The following is a 23,232-nucleotide window of genomic DNA, read 5'->3' on the forward strand; positions in this document are numbered from 1 at the left end:
GACACCTCTCCGTTCCTCGTGTCTAGTTTCTCTGTTCCTAGGCCAGGGAATCACCGCAAATGTCTCATTTTCTAGGGAATCAGCGCAGCGCGTTGGCTAGCACCAACTGGCGTGCTTGGTCAACGACGGCAAGTCTCGGGTCTCGACTCCCAGCCGGCGGTGCCAACGTCATGATGGCAAGTGTATATTCAAGCATATAAAGTCCACTGTGATGAACCCCACAGCTTGTCAGCGTGTTGGGTCGTCCAAGCTACTCGCAGCAGCATGGTAATTCTCATCGAATGAACGTGTAGGTCAATTTCAATGGAAGTTTCATGTAAAGTTTTATGGGGCATTAAATTTTATGCCACATCAACAATTTTGTTGACTTGGCAAGATTTTTATGAGGAGAGAGAATGCGAGGTTTCATCATGTGTGAGGAATTTCATCCCCATAACACTCAACAGGCACAGTTACCTAGTTCACAATCTTAACAGGTAACAGTGTAATGAAACTGTACAGAGACTCCTATCATCTCATGAAGACCGTCTCGGATTTTGTAAACCTCTCCTCTCCTGACAATGTCGGTTTGTTAAAAAAAAAAAACCCTTTAGAGTAGGCACCTCGGGCATGGTAGTGATGTTTTGCTATGTGCATTTGTCATCTGAGCTTTCACAGCATCGTTGCTCTCAAAGATGGAGATCGTCTCGCCTACCTCTTACCATGTGTTGATGTCACTTCATGTTCCGCTGATCTTCTTCGTGCATCAATGAATGAGATCCTAAATTCAGAGTTCTCGCAATGACGAACCTAAGTGACTTGGACTTCTTCCTTAAGCTTACGCGTCCCTTTGATGTGCTTATTTTACTCTACCTGATTCATTTGGTACTGTAATAGCTTTTGAAGGAAACATAGAATTCAGATGTAATATTTTTCCTTATTGTTTCCCCTCCCCTCCTTACTGCGGCAAATCGGCAAACGACCCGGCCTGAACAGCACTACACAAGTGATGAAACGGGCTCCTGCCGTTCTAGTACATGGATTGAAACTTCAACTCATTTGAGGTAAATTAGAAAAATAAAAAATAAAATTGGATTCCCTTCCCATGGATCGATGGGATATCTGATTTAGCCGCTTCCTGTTGCACGGTATCACGTTCAGTAACAGCTCAAAAGAAAGAAGCAAAAAGGAGCTGCAAAATAGGTTGAACGAATCAAGAGGTGCCATCCATGGTTCTGAATTCTGATCAGACTATACCATATGGTTCAAGATGAAAGTACCGTACAGAGATTGACATTCACTAGCCAAGCATAAAATTTTTAACTCATTCCATATAATATGGTTCAAAAGGTACAACACGTGCAAATAGCGTTTGGCAACAATTTCCAATACATAGCCGATCATTTGCAATGGTGAATGCACAAAAGAAGATACACGCAGCACAAGCTGCTTATTCTCATGCCATCAAAGCTATGATCAACTGTTGGTGATCCGAACGAGACTTTCCGGGCCTGACGTTGAAGCCAAAGAGATTCTTCCACTTGCGTACCCGCTGGTACCTCATGCGATCTAATTCACATATTGTTGTCAGCTTGGAAGTTACCGGATCGTAGCAGTAGACAGTACCACACTACGGGACACAGAAAAATTACCGAGTGCCAAGGGCACTCGGCGAAGGGCAAAATACACTCGGCGAACCGTTTGCCGAGTGTAACACTCGGCAACGGTACACGGTAAAAATTCACTCGGCAAACACGGATTTGCCGAGTGTTTTGTGTCGCACACTCGGCAAAGTCTTTGCCGAGTACCCAGAAAACACTCGGCATCCAACTTTTGAAAAAAAAAATCATGTTCCGCCGCCACCACCACCACCGGCCGCCAGCTCCGCCAGCACCACCTCCCATGCCGCCATCACCACCGACCACCACCAGCACACCCCCACGCCGTCGCGGATCCGGCGAGGGAAGGGCCGGCGCCGCCGGATCCGCCGGAGAGGGTGGGGGAGGGGCAGGGGTGCGCCGCCGCCAGGCCCCCTCCCCTCGATCCGCGGCCGCCGCCCGGATCTGGCCGCCTCCGGAGCCCCCTCCCCTCGAGCCGCCCGGATCTGATCGGCGGCGGAGGGAGGAAGGGAGGAGGCCGTCCCGGCCGCCAGATCTCACCGGTGGGGAGTGGGGCCGGGAGGGGGCGCCGCCTGCCGGAGAGGGAGGGGAAGGGACGCCGCCCGGCCGGGAGAGGAAGGGCCGGAGGAGGGGCGCCGCCCGCAGGAGAGGGAGGGGAGGGGCGCCGCCCGCCGGAGAGGGAGGGGAGGGGGCATCGCCGGCCGGGAGAGGGAGGGGAAGGGGCGGCGCGTGGGTGCGGTGGGGTGCGGCGCGTGGGTGCGGTGGGGTGCGGCGCGTGGGTGCGGGTGGGGGGCCGAGGGCGCCGGGTGTTTATGTGGCCGGCCGGGCGGGCCGCGTCCGTGGTGTGGAGTTTGCCGAGTGTGAAAAGAATAACACTTGGCAAACTCCTTTGCCGAGTGTCCCAGATTTAAGCACTCGGCAAAGATTTTTTTTTCATTTTCCCACATTTTCCATAACAGTTTCTACTGATATTATTTGATTATATTATGCGGTGATAGGTAAAATTCACTCAACAATATATATTTGATTATTCTACTCATATTATTCCATTATTTTATGCGGTTATAATTCAAATTAAATTTCTATCAATTGAATTCTATAATTGCACTTAATACATTAAAAGTATCTGACGGTTCCAAAAAATTACAAAAATTTCACATGAAATAATATATGTTCTCTATTGCCTATACAAAATTTTTTGTAGTCAAAATAAAACTCGACCGTCACTCTAACTCTAATTCTTATCGAATCCTTCTCAACGCTACTATTCTTCTTCTGAGATGTTTCAGTTTGTAAACATCGTACGTGACGACATGTGCGAAATCTTCTTAATTTTTTACCGCAGCCTCCACGTATGATATCATCACATCATGACAAATCTCATGATTTTCAGACTTCGCATGCTTTTTTTACAATTAAAAAATCATTTGGCCACACATTAATGGTCGTGTTTCCTGAACAAAATGTTCAAAATTTCTTTTCATTTCATGGGTAAGGCCTCAAACTTGGCTAAATAATATGAATATCATTTTTCTACTCATTTTATTCTATAGTTTGAATCACTTGCAGTTCAAATTTGACATATACAAAAAATTTCCTTAAAATGCAATTAATTAATTAAATATAGCAAACAAATCCAAAAATGTACCAAATTTTAACATGGAGTACCAAATGTTGTATGTGGGGAGTAGAAAAATTTTTAAGGTGAAAAGAGAAAAAAAAACTTATTGTTTTGCCGAGTGTCATAAAAATACTAGGCAAACCCCCCTCTTTGCCGAGTGATTTTTTTGACACTCAGCAAACCCCCCTCTTTGCCGCAAAGAGGCGGGTTTGCCGAGTATTTTTTTTCTTGACACTCGGCAAAGACCCGATTTGCGAGTGTTTTTTCTTTGCCGAGTGTTTTTGGCTTGGCACTCGGCAAAGAGCTTATTTGCCGAGTGTTCGAAAAAAACACTCTGCAAAGAAAAAACACTCGGCAATTTTTAGTTTTTCCGTAGTTTCAGTTTCCCACAAGATATGATCCCATTGCTGAAAGGAGGAAGAGACATCGTATGGCAAGGGAACGAGCTCGAGAGCTCGATGGAGTACCGCCGCTGCCATAGCGAGTTCATCAAAGCCCTCACCCGCTACGGCCAACGTCCATATGGTCAGCATCGTCTCGCTGGTGCAGGCCGCGTCACGCACAGATCCCGGCCGTACAGCACGTCCAATATGAAATCATCGTCAAGCGAAGGGTCCAGAGAATCCGGCAGCTTGGTGATGCCGAACTCCTCTTCTCCCAGACTAAGATGCAGGATACCACGCGGAGGCTCTGGGCACCACTTGGCGATGCGCCAGAACAAGAACCCGTTAATAGTCACGGCAGCCCTGAAATTTCTCGACAGGGTACGGAGGATCATTCCTGATCTCCCTCCAATCTTCACCGTCCTCGCCGGCGATGGTGAGCACCTCCATCCCCATGACTGTCCGCAGGTTCGTGTCAGGCTCCCATGACCGGTAGAAGCCCTGGACTGCCTTGTACTTGCCGGTGCGCGGATCCAGCCCTAGACCGCCGCAGTAGCAGCAGCCTCTTCCACCTACTCGCAGGAAGTTCCGGTAACCGTCCGGCAGTGTGATGGCCTCCCTGGTGGCTGGGTTGAAGACGTAGAGCCTGGTGTCGGTGGGGGCGAACACCAGGCCATCGCAGTGCGAGAAGTAGCGCAGCGAGTTGAACTCGCCGCCGAAGTCCTACGCGTGCAAGAACGTCGCCGCATTATTCTTCTTGGGGGAGTTGCCGCCATTGCCGCGTTGCTGCAGCTGCCACTGGTAGAAGCGGAGGTGGTTGGAGAAGGTGCTCAGCCAGCGCTCGTCGGGGATGACTTCGTCCAGGGTGTGCGGGCTGATGATGAAGCGAGGGCTCCGCTCCCAGTTGGAGGCGGGGCGGCGGAGGTGTGCTCGGATGAAGACGGGGTCGGAGATGATGGCTCGCCAGGCCTTGCACACGGACATGAACCGCAGGAGTGGCTTCACGGGCAGGCGCGCCAGGATCTCCGTAACGATTTCTTCCATCAGCTGTGCGGCGGAGTTCGCCTTGGCGCGCTGCTCTTCTTCGTCTTCGTGCTCGTCTTCTGCGCTTTCATGGCGTACGTGCAGTCGAAAGAGGAAGACTCGTGACTAATGACGACTCGACACGTGTGAGCGCATAGATACAGGTATATAAATAATATGGGCAACAGTCGCGATGTTCCACTCCGAGTCCGAGGAAGACACGGCGACCGTGTCCTTCTAAGGAAACTCTCGTCTATGATTTCTTTGTAAATATCAGACGAAACGAAGCCGTGTCTGATGACGCTTGGGTGCAGGGCAGCAGGGCGACATCCATTTTGTGAAGGCTCATTCTGATGACGGTGTGATCCGATTACTTGGGACCCAAAAAAAAAAACAGCAGGTCACGAGATCTATTTACCCTCTGTAAACAAGTCACGTACAATCAAACACTATTTCTGTGTTTCTTTGTTTACAATCTGCAAAACCCAGCGAGCATTGAGGACGGTATCAGAAACAGAACACCTGCAACAGGAGCTCATGAGGCCAGTTTTGATTTTATACACGATATTAGTTGACCACTCGTATCACAATAAACTCAACCAAATGTTCAGAATTTGTGCAAGTAAACATCGCAACAAACCACCAAAAGAACCAAAATGGTAAGAACAAGTCTCTGATGCTTGGAGACTAGAGGAGATAAGCAGCATGGTGCATGTTACTTCCTAGTCGAGGTACTACCGGTAGCTAAATTAGTCTCACGCGGCAGCTTCAACCTTCTGGGCCTTATTAGAATTCTTCTCAGCATCAGGGTTTCTACCTCGCTTCCCATTGAACTGCTTTCCTCCCCTGTAGTTCTTTCCGGCCCTACAAAAGTTACAAAAGGAAAGTGAGTAAGCCCAGTTAACTTCTGCATAACAATGAGGATAGCTTGTGCGGAAGAGCACCTGATGAGAAAGAATCTTTTCAACATAATCAAATAAGAAATTGCAGCATCAACAACTTGTCTATCCAAAACCGTCAGATTGCATCATTTTGCACATTAAAATTACCGTGCAGTTTGTATTTATTGTTGAATCCACACCAGATATAAAAACAGAGCTAAAAGGTAGGGAGTTTTCAATTAAAAAGTGGTAAGAACTGTTACATTAACAAGACTGCAAATTACTATATTAATTTTATTGGGTAAAAAAGCGCTTTGGTGTTATCACAACAGTTGGCATGGGCACCAGTTAAATTAGTGTCAGATTCCACAAGAGGATTTTTAGAAATAGCATAGCATACAGCGTGTGGTGGATTTTATTTTATTTTATTTTTTGTAAACTTTCTCATATAATACAGTGCAGAACAAGATATAAACAGATAAAATAGAAACAGAGTCAACCAAGAACAAAATATTACCTTCCTTTGTAGCTTCTATTGTCCTTGTAATTTTCTTGAATGCCACGAATTTTGCTCCAGTAATCCTTCTCTGCTTCACCTGCAGAAACACGAGTAAGAGCCAGTTTATGGACACAGTGCACTGTGCTGTGCTGCACTAAGGAATTTGTATGGGAATATCAACTAGTAAGATATTTCATTATGGATCTAAAAGAACATGTTCTGAAAGTAGCTCTCACATGACACACCACAATGCCAACAGAGGCTAATACCACAAAATATAATTCCTATCTGGTGAATTACACTGAAAATTAATGAAAAACTGATCCCACCAAATATTGCAACATCAAATGGAACTACAACTTCTACAGCAAGCATGATATTCGTTAAATAGCTATGAGAATAGAACCACCCATCAAAATCATAAACAATTATGTAGCTGAGTCAAACATAAGTGTGTTCAGCCAAATTATTTGAACTCTTACAGATAATATCTTTATGAATATCAAGATCAGCCATACAAAAATGATTTTAGCCTGTCCGGAAAATACTTTCACAATATCACAATTTTATTAGCTTTACAAACACAATAGGCTACTTTCTCGAGCCTCATCAATGACCAAATAAACACTCGTTTCTTACTAAAGCAAAAAAAAAGGGGTAAAAAAACACATTCAAGCTTCAAGAAATCAATGAGAAATAAAGGAAAGCTAAAATTCTTACCAGTCACAGCCTCCAAAGTAATGATGTGGTCTTTTATTATCAAGCCACCTTCATCAGCTAGTACAGCAGCCACGCGAGCCTTTTCAGCTGCCTTAGAATCTTCAAAACGAAGGTATCCTGAATCATCCCCGATGCTGAAGTCCACATACTAAGAGGAAAAACATGGTAAGGAAATATATTGCGCCGACAGGTTCAAACTAATAAGAAAAACAATTCACCATGCAGGAATCTATGCTCTTTCCAAGATACAGTGAAATATAAATTTTCATTCAGTACCAGTGTGGCCATAAATTGTCAGGTTAACGAATTTCAGAAGCATTTCCCAGTAAATAGTCAACTGGTCTGAAGGAAGTACATCTTGAAAGGAAAAAGAAAGTATATGGAAAACATAAACAGTCTATTATTTGGCACCAAATAACTCAGTTCCATGACCTGCCACTAAACAAGTGCCTACTCATTGCACTCCAACCGTTTTCCAAAGTTTCTTCCTCCACGCTATTGGTATCATCTTATTGTTCGACTGCAGCTGTTAAAAATTATCCTCATTGGTCTCCAGCCATTACCATGATGAGCAAACCATGTCAGCAAGGGCAATGGTGAGGTAGCCAGTACGACACCACCTATCAGTCAGCAGGAGCTACCAGTCCGAGAATAACAGAAGTGCAAGAGAAAAGGAATACGGGGAGGGAGAAGAGAGATTCAAGCAGCACCAAGACAGCAGTCACAGATTGAGTAAGACGGTCTATATATTAACTTGTGGTGCATTCATTAGTCCCAACAAAAATAGATAGAGCTGGACGAAAGAATAGCATGTAGGGGTATGGCTGTTATTCACATGTTAATGGCAAACTGTTGACCAGATGGCTGGTAGCGAGACATGAATTGAACAGATTTCCTAAATGAATGGCGTCGGATGAAGCACTTTATTAGAGGTGGAACACAATCACATAAGAGGGAATTATTCAGTGGCAAACAAAGATTTTTCCTGCAGTGTAAGTTTGTAACCCATGAACTGAACTTTGAGCTATCGGCTTCATTTGTGGAGCATATATGAATTTGAATAACTGGTATACTTGCAACTTATATTATAGGCTACAGGAAAGCGAAAAGAGACCCAAACTATTTCATTTAAAGGTAATAAAATAAAACTACCACTGATGTTATAAAAACAAAAGCAAAATCCTGAAAGTTGTGGATTATTATTACCCGAACATTTCCAAATTTCTTGAGTGCTTCTTTTAGATCCTCCCTCGAGATTGGGTTCTTCACATTGCCAGAAACACTATTGCCATCCCTGCTCAATGATTCACTATCTCCACGCTTTTCGCAGTCTTCCAAGGCATCACCAGTGCACTTCTCAGATTCTGTAGCTTCCTTAATGTTTACCTCTGTCTCCTTGGTCATGTTGTCCGAGGACTTGTCATCCTTTGAATCAGTATTATCTGGGATCCTCTCAGATGCCTCGCCTGATGGATTCTCCACAGAATTGGAAGTTTCGTTAGTTTGTTGAACCGCAGACTCAGCCATATCCTTCTTCAATTTGAAGGCCACAATTAGGCCTTTTGGAAAGCTGCAATTAAATTTCAGGGACTCTTAATTTTTATTTGAACTAAAGAACACAACACCAGTAGTCTAGAAAGGATGTAAGAAACTCACCCTTCATCCTGACTATCCTTGACAGGGTGCGCCTTTTCGTATTCTTCTCTTTTAGATTCCTGTTCAGCGTCAAATTCCTTCCTTCATAATTCAGGCAAAGATTTACATGTTACAAAATGAAAGATATAGGTTAATTTGTATATCATGAAAACATGTAAACAATTCGGATGAACAATCTGGAAAAAATGTTTTCGAATTCAAAATAGGTAAAAAAATGGTAGTATCAAGATACTTTGGATTATTTAGCACAATTCATCCAGAAACTTGCACTTGTCAACTCTTGGCTAGACAGTGGTATTGTATTTATGGCTATTGCACACGTTGGAAAACTTTGTGCTGATTCTTCTGGTGCATCACAGTCCACTTTACAAATGCCTGAAAGGATTTGTCTGGCTTATGATTGGTCAACACTGATAAATTTCTCTCTTGAAAACTCAAACAACCCCAACATTAAAGATGGCTCCTAGTTGGCAGATCTTTAACGATAATTATACTGCAGCAACCTTATAATATTTCACTTGATCAACGTAAATTAACCTGCCTTGCGTAGACTTTCATGGTGAGAAAGAACCAAGAAAACACTTAGTCCTTTTAGGTACAGTAAATATCAAAGTGCCTTATAGTCTATGACTAAAAAAATACATGTGAATGCAGCTCATTTCACATATTTTCATACCAGTAGCACTCAAAAGAAAGGAAGGCAAGTTCCTAACAGCAGCTACAGGAGGTTTGATCATTAGTCAACAGAGGGGACAAAGATCAAAACTTAACAAATTTGATGAAGGTACTGATAAAACATGCATTTTGTGCACATAAAGGAAACCATGCACCATGATAAGCTAGTGGGCTTACTTTGGTCTTATTTCCAGGTTTACCCCAGCAAAAACCAAACTATTCTCTGAAACTTTTTTTGCTTCCTCTTCTTCAGAAAACTCGACTAGAGCAGTGCCACAGAAGTGCTTTTTGTTTGCAATATGACGTGGTAGTCTCACACTGTTCACCTATGAGTTTAGACAGAAGCACATAAAAGAAATGTTACCATAATAGTTATTTGTGTTACATGTACTGCAGTATAATAGCTTCAAAAGTACATCATAACATCTAAAAAACTCCAGATAACTATATCAGTTCATAAGCTAACAGTAGGGGGGAAATCCTAATAGAATTGAATGCATTCACTCCGTTTGAGGACCTGAATATCAAATAATACAACGGCAATCTGACCGGATACTGGTATTGATTGTATGCTAAAGCAGTCAGTCATGCTTAACAACATTTTGGCACTAGAAGTTAAAAAATCTTGTCGTATTTCAGTACATTTTTTTTACCAATCACTAGCAGATTGACTGCAGTATTTGAATGAAAAAAGAACACACCTTTGCATATTGTGCAAAGAAAGATTGGACATCTTCCAGCTTTACATTGTAAGGCAGTGGCGATGCAGCAACTGTCCTAGAATCTACTTGCTCTATGACCTCATCTGGCTTCAACAACTCACTTGCTCTACCAATCTTCTTTCCTGCATTTGAAAAATATTGCAACAAAGTTACTATACATATTATGTCAGATACTCAGATGAAAGTTAAAGAGTGCAATTCATCCCAGTTCACATCTGAAAGCAATTACCGCTCTGTGGCATCATGTCCCATGACATAATGAGACATCATAAGTAGTTTTGTCTCTATCAGTAAGTTTGATGTCATGAGCTATTCCTTTAACACTATAATATAAAAAATACAGAATAAATGACATGGCTGTCCACACTGAATAGCTGCTGTTACAAGTGCAGCTTATCAATACAGCTATAAACTTTGCATTAAAGCATTTGAAGCTAAAATTAAGCAACAGACAAGAAGGTACAATGATCTTAAGCAATCCAAAGGCACATCGCCTTATTAGATGTACATGTACTATAAGGTGATAGCCACAAGCTTTATGTTCCCATATTTAGCTCCAGAAATCTATCTCCTTGCTACTGTTATCAAGAGTATAACGAGGAAACACCACCACTGAATTGCGAAGCACCAAGTTTTAAAGAGGAAAGGGGAAGGGATTGGATTACCGTCCTCTGATACGCGGAGCACAGGAGAACGTCGCAGCACCTCAGCCACCGCGAGCACAGTCTCCTCCGGCACAGTCTCAGGCTTCACCGCGGCGTCGAGCCCCAGGTGGGACTTCATCCGCGAGAACGAACATATCAAGGCCAAGCTCACCACTGCACAGTTCCCCAAAAAAATTTAAAAAATCAGCAGATTGCCGACAAAACAAACAAAATACTAATCAACGAGGAGATGAAGCGGCGCGAGAGATCGTTACGGCCATCGTCGCTCTGCTCGACCGTCTCCCTCAAGAACTTGTCGCGGGGGAGGTTGCTGTCGCTGAAGTAGAACTCCACCTGCATCAACGAACCGAAAACTTCTCAGAACAGTTGCTCAAAAAAATGACCAAAAAAGAGGATAAAAAACCGCAGCGGGGGCAGCAAGGCTGGATCGCGGACCTGGCGAAGGACGCTCTTCGCCTTGGCCTCGTCGAGCGGCGCGGCGGCGGGGGCGGCGGCGGCCATGGATGGCTGGGCTCCGACTGCGATCGAGCTGGAGATTGGTGGAGTCCGGAGAGGAATCGGGGGTTAGGGTTTACGTGGTTTTAGGAGCGGCGCCGGTTGCGTCGGCGAGGAGCTGCGGCGGCGGCGGCTGTTCTCACGCCTCTCAGCAGCAGAGTCCAGTCCACAATGTTCTTCTAACGGGCCCGGCCCATAAACCAAGGCGACATTTCGAACCAATGGGCTGGCTGGCTTACAAAAACGGGCCGAGACCAAAGGCACTTGGGCTGTGAGAGAGGCCTCCGCGCGAATTCAGCGGCGCCCCCTTCGGCCACTCGCTTCCCCTCTGTGTTTTCAGTCGCAGAGCCGTGGGAGAACTGAAGTGCTCAAGCACTGCTCAGTCGCCAGTCGCCACTCAACACCGACGCGTGACGTCGACGTGCCAACTTGTCCTGATCCGTACGTGTGTTATCTCTCTCTCGCCGTGTCCGTGTGATCCGGATTGAGGATGCGGTCTCCACTTACGTGGAGGACCGACCGTCGCCGGGGCAGGCTCGCTGCAATCCAAGAGCAATCCTTTTTCCCATTTTTTCTTTCCCCATTTTATCCATAAAAAAATTTAGGGGAGAAAAACCTCCTCCAACATATCCACTTTCCATTTCCTCTTTATTTTTTCTCAATCCTCTTTTATCTTCCTCCCTCAACCCTCTAAGGAGATTTGCCCCTCCATTTCCTTCACCCCTTCCTACTATCTCTCCCAAGCCACACGATCTGTTGCCCCAGGCCGTTTCCTGGCCGCCTGCATGTGGGCCAGCCTTGCCTTGGCTATCTTGCTGCCCTCATTCGCCCAGGTAAGAAAGGGGAAAGGGAAACATCAATCCATCCATTGGAATTGCTCTAATCTCCGTGCCAGTACTTCCTTCCTCGGCGTCCAGTCTTTACCATCTCAGCAGCTTATCTGGATTTCTGAAAGGAACGGCCGGCCGGGGCGTTCTTCTTTCCCAAAACAGACAGGAACCGGATATCGTATCTTTTGGGATAAGCTGGTGACTGCTGCTTGCTCGATCGGAGCTGAGAGCCGTCACGCTCACGCTCCGTCGATGTTTAAGTCATCCGTTGGTTTATTGGCTTCGGTTATTAGTCTATTCGACTTGCTTACGTCTCTTGTTTCCGCACTCGACGGTCGTCATCATGCTTTGTGGAAATCCAAAAGCTGTCCTTTTTGCCTGGGATGATAGTGGAATATAGTAGTATTAGTACCAGAATTTCCAGTAGTTTGGTCTTCTAGACTTGCCAAGATTGGCCATCCGCCCATCTCGTGTGCTGCCCCAGAGCAAGAGCACAACGCATGCTTTCAGTACTTGCTAGTGGCACACGTGCGTCTGGTGCAGACATTTTTCTATGCCGAGCAATGTCCGTATTTGCTTAGGCTAGTGGCGCGCGCACTTGTGTTTTCGTGAAGCCATTTTTAAAAGCACTTTTTTGTGCTAGCGTAGAGAGACAGGGACAGGCGGCAGAGAAAGAGACGGGTGTTGGGCCCATCGGTACGCCAAATGGGCTGGCCTGGACGGACAGCGTTGCACAAGCGCGCTGGCGCGCTGCGAGAGTGCGAACCCGAGGGCCCAGGCCCTAGCCGAAGGATCTAGATCTCGCCTGTGATTCGCCGGCTGGCGGGGGGGCCACCGTGCTGACATGTCACCCGCGTATCCGCAGGGGATAAGCGCGATCGCGCCGGCGGCCAACCACGACGCGCCAGCTGGCATGGGGCGACCGCCCACGGGTGAAGGGGACGGTCGGACAGGGAGGGCCCCGGACGCTGTCCCCGACTCCCCGTCGCGGTCGCATCCGGCATCGGGGTCGCGCGCTCTCGTGTCGCACAGCGGCGCGACGGCGAGTGACACCAACCGCCTGTATCCAAAGCTTTTTCCGAGGGGAAAGAAAAGGACGTCCAAGTGTGAAGGGTATCTGCGTGTGCACAGGTAGCGTGAGCGCACACAACTTGTCACCGGACGAAAACTTGGGCCCCAGACCCACTACTGTTTGTTTGTTGAAGTTTACTGTGGTGGAAAGTGAATCTAATAAATCCCTCGAGTGTTTATAACATGCAGCTCTCCACCCGTTTGCTCAAAAGTAAGACCCTATTTGGATAGTCTGGAACTAAAATAGGACTAAAAATTAGCTGGCTAGTAGTTAAAAATTAGTCCAACTTGTTTAGATACGTGGACTAAGGCTCCGTTTGGAGATAGGGATTAAAGTTTAGTCCCTATCCTATTGAATGTTTAGATACTAATTAGAAGTATTAAATATAAATTAATTACAAAATTAATTGTATAAATGAAGACTAATTCGCGAGACGAATCTATTAAGCCTAATTAGTTCATGGTTAAATATGTGCTAATCATGGATTAATTAGGTTTAATAGATTTGTCTCGCGAATTAGCCACGGCTCATGCCATTAGTTTTATAATTAGTCCTTCCAATTGGTATACAAACATCCGATGTGACCCCGGACTAAAAATTAGTCCATGGATCCAAATACCCCCTAAACATTAGCCGGGTACAAAGCAAAGACTATCATGCCCTTCCTTTTGGAATGGTCCCACAGCTATGGATAGGGTTGGAGGTGGGATGTTTGGATCATTTTCCATCCTTTGGCTACTTTTAGTTGCTTTTAGCAACTTTTAGCTGCAGTGAAAGAGCTAATTGACTAATATCTAGCTAATCTTTAGTCTACCTTTTTAGCCCTCCCATTTGGAGCACCTAGAGTTAATTTTTAGTAGCTAAAAATTAGTTGGGATCTCCATACAGGCTCTAAATCTCTTAGAGTGCTGAGAGCCCGAAACACTTGGCTAATTGGGGAAAAAGAGATGTCGTTTGGCGAGGCTTCTTCAAATTACTAGGCTCAGAGAAAAAGTTATAGTGGCCACAAGATCGTGTTGGATGTGGAGTGGACAACGAGGTTGTTGAAATACCATCAACTACAAGATCTGGCTACGCTAGAGTAGAGGTGGTTACACATCTCAGCAAGTTAGCACGGTGATAAATCTAATTATATATAAAATTATCTCTTATGATGAATCTAGAAATAGAGATGTACCAGAGAGAACTGAAGCAGGAGGGTTTCAGAGAAACCACTTGAGTTAAGAAAGAAGATGATAAAGATACAAAGAAGAAGAAGTGGTGAAAGGATGAATAAGCCGGCTGAAAAGCTGAAACGGCTGATTTATTGTGAGATAGAGATGTACCTCAGGGTCTGTTCGCTTCAGCTTATAAGCCGGCTGAAAAGCTGAAACGGCTGATTTATTGTGAGAGAAAAACACTGTTTGGTGGCTGATAAGCCGGCTGAATAAGCTGAAGCGAACAGGCCATTTGGAGTTGGATTGAGGTTGAAGAGGGCCAGGACAACAAGAAAATTTGTGTGCACTCAGAGAAAAACTCAAAGTCTCTATGGACGAACACTAACAGCCTGTTAGGCGGTGCTGCAGTTGCAGCAGCAGCAGCCGAGTTGCAGCTGCTGCAGTAAAATGTGTACAGATGCAAAATGCTCAAACTGAATGTGAAGAAAAAAAAAAGGAGTACTTGGCTGCAGCCGAGCGGCTGGCATGCAGCAGCTGCTGCAGCCACAAACATGGAAAAAGTAGAAGCGAGCGGGGATGTTTATTTTAACAGCATCAAATTTACTTTCAAGAAAGATCAAATTACATCTCTTTCTATTGAAAATACCTTTAAAATTAGGTTCATCATGTAGGAATAAATAATTTATTGCAAAGTTCAAATTACATGGAATTTATTCAAAATACCTTTTAAAATAATGTTGATTTTAATGACAATTAATAATTTATTGAGAAGAGAAACTTTGATCATAATATACTTTTGAAGATTTCCTCCTTTCGAAATATACTTTACATGCAGTGGATGTGCTGTTCAACCAATGACTTAATGTGAAACATGAATTAAGAGGAACATAGATTAAGAGGAAAAATCTTTAATAGGTGTTGATACTTCCCCGGCGTTGGAGCTGCTCTTAGATTGAAGGCGTCTTACGTTGGTATCGAATTTAAGGTCAGTTTGGTGCGGCTCCAAACAACTCCAACTCCTTCTACATTACATTGTCCACACACTGTAGCAGCAACACTATTCATAGGAGCTATTCTTCTCTCTCCTCTCCTTCCCTCTCACGGATCAAGGAGGAGCCGATGGAACCAGTTTTTTCCTTCTTCAGCTCTAACGCTACAGGAGCCTGACAGTGGAGGCGGAGGAGGAGCCGCTTACCTTAGAGGTCATTTTACAGTGACGATTAGCAACTCCGCTAATCTAGTTGCTAGCGAAGTACTCGTATCTAGCACCATCGGACAAACGAACAAAGGTGGGTGGCCCGGCGAGACAGCGACGGGACGCCGGTCCACTGGCCGCCCAGCTCGTGGCCGCCAGCACCTCCACGTGCCGGCCGACCCCTCAAAACGCCCGCTGCGCCGGGCGGGCACCTAACGCCCCCGAGACCAACCATTTCCGACGCAAAACCCCCCCAAGACTCCGTGACACCCGCAGCAGTGTCTCGCTCGTGACGCACCCGGAGCGGAGAAGAGCAGAACCGTGAGCAGAGGCATGGACGCCGCGGCGGAGCTGGAGCTGGAGCTGGAGCTGGAGCAGAAGCCGGCGGTGGGGTACTGGGGCGTGGTTGGCGCGCGGCCCTGCGACGCGTGCGCGGCGGAGCCGGCGCGGCTGCACTGCCGCGCGGACGGTGCGTTCCTGTGCCCCGGGTGCGACGCCCGCGCGCACGGCGCCGGGTCGCGCCACGCGCGCGTCTGGCTCTGCGAGGTCTGCGAGCACGCCCCCGCCGCCGTCACGTGCCGCGCCGACGCCGCCGCGCTCTGCGCCGCCTGCGACGCCGACATCCACTCGGCGAACCCGCTCGCGCGCCGACACGAGCGGGTCCCCGTCGCGCCCTTCTTCGGCGCGCTCGCCGACGCGCCGCAGCCGTTCCCGTCCCCGGCCTTCGCCGCCGCGGCCGCCGCGGGGGCCCATGCACAGGGGGAGGTGGGGGCGGACGACGACGGGAGCAACGAGGCCGAGGCCGCCTCCTGGCTCCTCCCCGAGCCCGACAACAGCCACGAGGACAGCGCCGCCGCCACCGATGCGTTCTTCGCGGACTCCGACGGGTACCTCGGCGTCGACCTGGACTTCGCCCGGTCCATGGACGGCATCAAGGCCATCGGCGTGCCGGTCGCGCCGCCCGAGCTGGACATCGCCGCCGGCGGCTTCTTCTACCCCGACCACTCCATGAACCACAGCGTAAGCCTCGCGGCTGTGCTATGATTTCTAGATCCTCAGCAAACACCGCGAAATGGTTCAATTCGAGATTCGTCCTCCCAAAAAAGTGGCTTCTTTGAGTGGACTTGGGGATAATGTGGACGCCTTCAACCGCTTATTGCAGGTCTCGTCGTCGGAGGTGGCGGTTGTGCCGGACGCGCTGGCGGCGGGCGGGCCGGCGGTGCCGGTGGTGAGCAGGGGGAAGGAGCGGGAGGCGCGTCTGATGCGGTACCGTGAGAAGCGCAAGAACCGGCGGTTCGACAAGACCATCCGGTACGCGTCCCGCAAGGCCTACGCCGAGACGCGGCCGCGCATCAAGGGCCGCTTCGCCAAGCGCTGCTCCGCGGAGGCCGAGGACGAGGCGCTGGAGCACGAGGAGGGGGCGTGCTTCTCCCCCGCGGTGTCGGCGCCCGCGGCGTCCGACGGCGTCGTCCCGTCCTTCTGCTGAGGGAGAGACGGACGGCGACCCGGCGGCGGCCGCCCCGACCCCTCTCTTCCGCTCCCCGGCGACGACCTCGCTAATTTTGCCGACTCTGAATGGATCTGAACGCATGCGACGCGCGCGCTCCGTGTAGCATGAATAATTGTACAGTAGTTCGATGCACTGCACGAACTCAATCGCATTCGCACGGAACGCATGCAATCCTCCTCACCGTCTCTGTAATCCAGCCTTGTACATTATCCATCTAGAGGTGTTTGTGTTTCTCTTTTGCATGAGTGCATCTTCAACCTGAAAACTTCGTTGTTCATGCGTCAGTGCCCCCAACAGTGCAGCAATTTGACCTCTCATTAGGAAGATTGTTCAGTTTCTTGCGAACAAGGGGGAAGGTGGAGCAATGAATCGACACGTCAGAGCACGTGAAGTGAAACGGTGAGGTGCGGAGCAGTTACCTTTCCCAAACGAGATCGCAGGTAAACTTCTGATTTGGGCAATGGAATTAGGCTGGATGAATGGATCCTTTTCAGCCGTCAGTTGGTGCCTGTGAAGTTGCGGCTAGCCGCCGAGCCGGGGTTAGGACAACCACTGTGCTGGACTTTTCCTTAACAAGTGGCACGCTCGACACGGGCGCACATCCAAAGTCCTCCAATGCGGGTGCGGCAACCTTTTGGCAACTTGCAGATGGAGAAGGGCCATGGGCTGATGGGGCAGAGTCCTGGAGCGCCACCCGTGACTGAAAGATCTGCTTGTTCCCCGTGACTGCTGGTGCCATGCCGAACGGCGACACCGGTGTCTCGTCGCTGCCACCGCTAGCTACCGGTACCTGCCGTGAGCAGCGTCAGTTTTGACACAATCTCCCGCTGTTCCTGCCTTGCTAGTTTGCTACCACATGGCAGTGACCCTCTGAAATCACGAGCCAACTGCTGGGCTTCAGCTCCAAACATTTGTTAACACATCGCACAAGATAAGCAATTTGTCCAAATTCCAAGCAATCTAGGAATACAAATCTCATAGGAACCAGATCTTTGTCTTGACAACTACAAGCGGCCAGAGTCATGCAGTCAAAACTCGAAACAGAAACGTTATAGGCTCCTGCCTCCACAATTGTATCAGCAGCGGTGTCCTCCCAGGAAACGAAAAACACTGAAACGATAAAAATGCAAGACTTTGAATCCTATAGAATTACATAAGTTGTACCGATGCGCCCGGGCAAAAACATGCTGGGGCCCCTAACATTTTCCCAGCATCTTGGAGCAGCTAAGGATCTCACGCATCATTGCCATTGCCGTATGGGGACTCATCGCGCTGGGGCTGCTGGCCTGGGGACCTGCTATAGCTCCTCCTGGCAGGAGGTGGTGGTGGCGACCTGCTCAGGTCACGGGCTGGCGGTGGCGATCTGCTGTTGTTCCGCGGAGGTGGTGGAGGTGGCGACTTGCTGTAGCTGCGCGCTCGAGCTGGTGGAGGTGACCTGCTGAGACTCCGTGCACGAGGTGGCGGTGGAGACCTGCTGTCACTCCGCCTCCTAGGAGAACGATCCCGTGGGCTGTAGCTCCTGAAACATGCAAGTTTCTTTTTCAGATATGACCACAAAATTAACTCGTTGAAAAGGCAGGTAATGTGGCAACAAGACATCGTGCAATACAACGTTACGACATTGGCCAGCGTAACAGCTGCAAGAGTACCAATGCATGATAAAGAACCAAACTAAGAATGCATTGTTGAACATGATACAGCAAGTCAGGCTCTGTATTGAAGTTAACAGAGCAAAGAAGCAGCCTTTGAAGCTTTGGATCAACATCATGGTAGCCTTATGAAAGAATGTGACGAATACATCTAGTCTAGTCTAGTCATTTAAATTCAGAAGCAACAGTATCCCTAGACATACACTTTTCTAATCTCCATGCTTCTTCCCACATGCCATTTTTATTTTTCCTACTATCTTATTAAAATATCAGTGAGTACAAGGGGCTAGTTGAATCGCTAAGCAAATTGCAAAAAGCGAAAACATAGCTACGACTAGGCTGGTCAGAAAACACAAAACCGGAGATGTGCAGAAAACCCTTGCACATCTCCACACAAATTGTATTAGTTGAATTGCTAAGCAAATTGCAAAAAGGGGAAGCATAGCTATGACTAGACTGGTCAACAAACACAAAACCGGAGATGTGCAGAAAACCCTTGCACATCTCCACACAAATTGTATTAGTTGAATTGCTAAGCAAATTGCACAAAGCGAAAGCATAGCTATGACTAGACTGGTCAACAAACACAAAACCGGAGATGTGCAGAAAACCCTTGCACATCTCCACACAAATTGTATTTGAAGCCATTACCTCATATTCCCTCCGTTATTAAACAGATGCCGTTTAGGAATTGGGTTTTGTGCTCAAATAGACATCGTTTTAGATTTTCTAGGTGGTGTTTTTCTGAAGAATCCTTATCAAAAGCTATTGAATAGTAGAATGAATGCATAAGGTGGGATTGGTGTTATGACCTTCTGCCGTAGCTTGGGCTCCTCCGATATCTTGGGCTGCGGCTGCGGCTGCGGCTACGACTGCGATATCTAGGACTTCGGCTGCGGCGCCTTCCAGTACCCAAGCCTCCGGAACCAATCCGTAAGCGACATTCGCGAGCAAAGTGACCAGTTTCACCACACTCATAGCACTTCATATCAGAACCATTACGGTCCCGGCCACGTCCACCACCAGCTTTGGTTGACAGCTCAACCCTCCATCCATTCTTACCTATCAAACACGAATTGACAAAAGTATATGCACAAAATCATGAATTGTTGAAATATATGACTATAACAGTAGCTAAAGGGTAAAAACTAGTTCAATCACTAACAGAAATGAAAATGGTTGAAACATTCTTCTCAAGAGTAGTAGATTAGCAATTTAAGATAACTCAAGCAGCTTTTAGAGTCACGCAATTGTATTCATTTTGCAGGACAGGACATGAGTGTCACTAGTAAACACATGCATTGGTAATATAGGCAGCACCAAGATATAAAACATCCCACTCATGCTATAAGTTTGGCTTGTTATCACTATGTTTTTCACTAAGTTCATATAATGGATACCAGTACATTTCCTGGTAGAAATATAACTGCCAGGTATCATAATGCAGGCACAAATATTGCCAAAGACAATTTCCTCCCATGTCATGACATGAGCAACAATTAACTTCTTAGAAGGCAACAAAGCAGAAATACATATGGGACCATCAAGTATAGATGTATAGTAACTGAACAGTACAGATTAAATTTTGTAACAATACTATTTACTTGCTAGCTGTTAGAAGAAGCAAGGAACCAAAGGACCCAACGAAAAAATCACTTGCTAGAAGAAAAGACTATACAAGCAAATTTATTGTAGCACCCCAATGCCATTAGAACCCACAAAAGCAGGTGCACTCAGTATTTTTTCAGAACTTGACCTTGCATAAGCTACCACTTTATTGGAGATGCAACTTCCTACCAAAGAGTGATAAGTGCTGGAAATCACATGCAGTTACCCTATTGTCTAAGTTTTATCATATACTACAAATAAGTGAGGAGATAAAGGAAAACATTTTAATTAAAATTAAAAAGTGTTCTTCATAACAAAACTACCTGCTGCCAGAAAAATGGAATAAATTAACCATGAGAAAGATGTACAGCAAAGGGCAAGGTCTTTATAAAATACAAATAACAAATAGACATCCTTGATTATTACCATCCAATTCACGAATGGCATCTTGTGCATCCCTACGGTCATCAAAGTCAATGAAGGCAAATCCTGGTGGTTTTCTAGCAACCCATACACTGCATTGAAAAAAAATCAGTACAAGTGAATTCCTCTAATCATGTAACGTACAAAATATCTAATACTGAATTAAGATAAAAAATGGCATACAAACAAAAAATCTTTACAATCGAAGTTTTTGACTTAGTATACTCTCAATCAACAGCAACCAAGAAATAACACTTCGGCATGCAAATGCAAGAAAAACTACCTGATACATTTAACAAGACATACATAACCCTTTCATGGAATCCTCCCACTCTGAATATATACCTATCGTTGCATAAGTCAACATATAACCCATCTGCACAGAGGTACATATCACTCTGTATAATCATAAGTAACTATTTTCTAATATGAATCTAATGACATCAATTCTGTGTCACAAAAACTATCAATTAATAGAGTAATTGTTGGTCAATGGCTTGCCCTAACTAAATGAAATAAGTCTTGTAATTTCAAGTGGAGGGAGTATTGAGGAAATGTGATTCTGGATTAATTTCATGAGAGGAGTATCATCTATTATTACATCAACTGCAGTTTACTTTTATTTATAAATTGTAGGCATAAATTCCTAGGTCAAAAGATAATGTTGTTATGTTGCCATGTTGGATGCACTCCAGAACTACTAGCCTACTTGCACAGTTCCAACTTTTGCCCTATCATCGTAATTCAAGTTCATTCCACCTTACTCGTAATGTTCACCTAGTACTTTCTACTATGTTCTTTTTATTCACATGCAGCATAACAATAACTTTAATGCTAGCTCACTGAATGAGCAAAAGGTGCCCTCTAATCTTTAAAAAGGAGCCCTAGCATTACATAAAAGGACAATCACAAGCCTCTTAAAAGAAAAGAAGCTCAAGTACGTCTGCAACTCAGTAACTGACTAAGGAAGCAGCAAACATGAAGTGGGTTTGCAAGTCTGCACTGAAAGTTCGTCTTAAGCTTAGTACAACCTGAACGGAGCTACTAGCGAGGCTAAATAGATAAGGCCAAGCCCCATATGTACTGATAAGTTAAAACCGCACTTGCTAACTTATCATGCAGAACCCTCAAAACACCAAGCCCTAACAAACTAGGCCTTACAGGTGCTCCATGTGCTTCACATGTGCACATAGTAATCCCACTTTTCCCTTCTATTTCTCAAACAGTAGATATGCATTACTGAAAAAAGGTTCATAAGAAACAGCCTCAACTCTACTAAAACATGTTCTACTCAACAAACTAAATACATACGCAACTGGTGTTGAATCACTCCACCACATTAGCCTTACTTATTTCTATATCACATAAGTGGGCAACTGGCTGCTGTATTGCTGTTGTACCACTGGCACCCTCGGTGCAAAACTATATAATACCCAAAGCCACAAACTACTTATCATCCTTGTAAGGCAAAGGAAAGAACAAGGAAGCTCATACAGTCCTATAGGCTATTAACAGTACTACAGTAGTACAGTACCATATAGACGACTCGGGAAAACCATATGCGCAGTAGCACTAGCTTAGCACTTCCGCCATCCAAAATTTAAGAAAAAGAAGCTTAGCACTTTCGAGCAAAGGCACTGCATCTCACCTCCTCAGAACCCCGAACGTGCGGAACTCGTCCTCGATCTCCCGCGCCGTGACGCGCGGATCCAGGTTCCCCACGTAGACGCGAGCCATGAGCGAAACCCTGCAGGGGCAAAGAAATTTCAACAAAAAATCTCTCAAATCCGCTCCAAGGCGCAGCAGCAACCACTAAGCTCCACCGAGGAAACCCCCAAATTTCTCATGGATTAGGTCGAAACGGAGACGAAAATCGAGAGGCGCTCGCCTAGGAAGCAGAAGCAATGGGGGATCTGAAGCATACTTGCCTTCGAGCGCGTGCTCCCTCCGGGTGATTTGAGATTTGGGGTCGCGAGGGCGGCCGGGGGAGCGGCTCTAGGGTTTAAGTTCGAGCCGCAGCCAGAGGAGAAGAGGGGAGGGCAGGGAAGCGTAATTTTAGGTGGATTCGGGTTGACGAGTCAGGGTCATTTTCGGAATTCTGGGTTTGGTGGGAAAAGATGATTTCCTTAGCCTTTTTCACTTTTGCCAGCAGAAAAAGGAGAGTAAGTACAAGGGCTGATCTGCATTTCAACGAGAATATAAAAGTTCAAAGTGTATTATAACAATTAGCAATTGTACATTTTTCATTTAAAAACTATACAGACATTTAGCAGTAACCAATTCATATTGAAGGATCGTGGAAAAACTTATCCATTTTATTATTAAATAAGTGATAATATTGATCAAACCCTTGATTTCACCTCCATTTAGTCAATAAAAACATTTAAATTCACTGGAGTTACTTTTTTCTTTCATCTTTCTTTTTCTATTGTGCGCCACTAATGCTTATTCTCGAAACACCAGTATGAATCACAATCGGTCGTGAGTTTGCAGTGGACCACTAGTTGGATGGTGCCATGGAGTGAGAAGGTTAGCCAAGATCTGTGTTGGGAGCGTCATAGTAGGATTAGTTACTGAGTAGTAGGATTAGTGACGAGCAGACGACCTTTGCCACCTTGCCTTGCGGTTGTCTTGTCATAATACCCTCTCTAAACTCAACAAAGTCCTAAACCCCATTTTTAACATGCCACTCATTCCTCTTCTTTGTGTGTTAATTGAGCAAGGGATATCCAATTGCTTGAACACATGTTAGAGTTTATCAAGAATTTAACATCAAAGTTCCTCTAAATTTCAAAATTTCATGCAGGTGATGTTTTAGGAAAAGCTCCATACTACGGAACTAAGATAGAG

At 46.1% G+C, this 23,232-nt stretch overlaps 3 protein-coding genes and 1 pseudogene across 3 annotated transcripts; 1 reads left to right on the plus strand and 3 right to left on the minus strand.

Annotated features, from left to right (window-relative positions):
* Positions 1-3,422: 3,422 nt before the first annotated feature.
* On the minus strand, positions 3,423-4,989 carry LOC117855703 (F-box/kelch-repeat protein At2g43270-like; annotated as a pseudogene).
* A 146-nt stretch (positions 4,990-5,135) lies between these two features.
* Positions 5,136-11,090, minus strand: LOC117861237 (la protein 1). The gene is made up of 10 exons (XM_034744764.2): positions 10,879-11,090; positions 10,698-10,776; positions 10,444-10,596; positions 9,758-9,900; positions 9,234-9,382; positions 8,382-8,462; positions 7,932-8,295; positions 6,726-6,873; positions 6,024-6,102; positions 5,136-5,489 (listed from the first exon to the last, which is right to left on the minus strand). Exons 1-10 carry the CDS (start codon positions 10,942-10,944, stop codon positions 5,381-5,383), a joined length of 1,371 nt encoding a protein of 456 aa, XP_034600655.1. The 5' UTR covers positions 10,945-11,090; the 3' UTR covers positions 5,136-5,380.
* Positions 11,091-15,375: 4,285 nt separating this feature from the next.
* On the plus strand, positions 15,376-16,979 carry LOC117861258 (zinc finger protein CONSTANS-LIKE 3). Its single transcript, XM_034744792.2, has 2 exons — positions 15,376-16,212; positions 16,355-16,979. The coding sequence occupies exons 1-2, from the start codon at positions 15,526-15,528 to the stop codon at positions 16,676-16,678; spliced, it is 1,011 nt and encodes a 336-aa protein (XP_034600683.1). The 5' UTR covers positions 15,376-15,525; the 3' UTR covers positions 16,679-16,979.
* A 655-nt stretch (positions 16,980-17,634) lies between these two features.
* On the minus strand, positions 17,635-22,471 carry LOC117861269 (serine/arginine-rich splicing factor RSZ23). The gene is made up of 5 exons (XM_034744801.2): positions 22,311-22,471; positions 22,031-22,129; positions 20,386-20,474; positions 19,164-19,413; positions 17,635-18,221 (listed from the first exon to the last, which is right to left on the minus strand). The coding sequence occupies exons 2-5, from the start codon at positions 22,117-22,119 to the stop codon at positions 17,936-17,938; spliced, it is 714 nt and encodes a 237-aa protein (XP_034600692.1). The 5' UTR covers positions 22,120-22,129; positions 22,311-22,471; the 3' UTR covers positions 17,635-17,935.
* Between the last annotated feature and the right edge of the window lie 761 nt (positions 22,472-23,232).

The sequence above is a fragment of the Setaria viridis genome, chromosome 1 (assembly GCF_005286985.2).
Source record: "Setaria viridis chromosome 1, Setaria_viridis_v4.0, whole genome shotgun sequence".
NCBI lineage: Eukaryota > Viridiplantae > Streptophyta > Magnoliopsida > Poales > Poaceae > Setaria > Setaria viridis.

Excerpts from the sequence above, each read along its gene's own strand:
- LOC117861237 (XM_034744764.2), bottom strand. The coding sequence starts at position 10,944 with ATGGCCGCCGCCGCCCCCGCCGCCGCGCCGCTCGACGAGGCCAAGGCG. Across the intron at positions 8,296-8,381 it reads AAGGATAGTCAGGATGAAGG|CTTTCCAAAAGGCCTAATTG; the intron begins GTGAGTTTCTTA and ends ATTTAATTGCAG. Across the intron at positions 5,490-6,023 it reads AATAGAAGCTACAAAGGAAG|GGCCGGAAAGAACTACAGGG; the intron begins GTAATATTTTGT and ends TAACTTTTGTAG.
- LOC117861258 (XM_034744792.2), top strand. The coding sequence starts at position 15,526 with ATGGACGCCGCGGCGGAGCTGGAGCTGGAGCTGGAGCTGGAGCAGAAG. Across the intron at positions 16,213-16,354 it reads ACCACTCCATGAACCACAGC|GTCTCGTCGTCGGAGGTGGC; the intron begins GTAAGCCTCGCG and ends CGCTTATTGCAG.
- LOC117861269 (XM_034744801.2), bottom strand. The coding sequence starts at position 22,119 with ATGGCTCGCGTCTACGTGGGGAACCTGGATCCGCGCGTCACGGCGCGG. Across the intron at positions 20,475-22,030 it reads ACGTTCGGGGTTCTGAGGAG|TGTATGGGTTGCTAGAAAAC; the intron begins GTGAGATGCAGT and ends TTTTCAATGCAG. Across the intron at positions 19,414-20,385 it reads TGCCATTCGTGAATTGGATG|GTAAGAATGGATGGAGGGTT; the intron begins GTAATAATCAAG and ends CGTGTTTGATAG.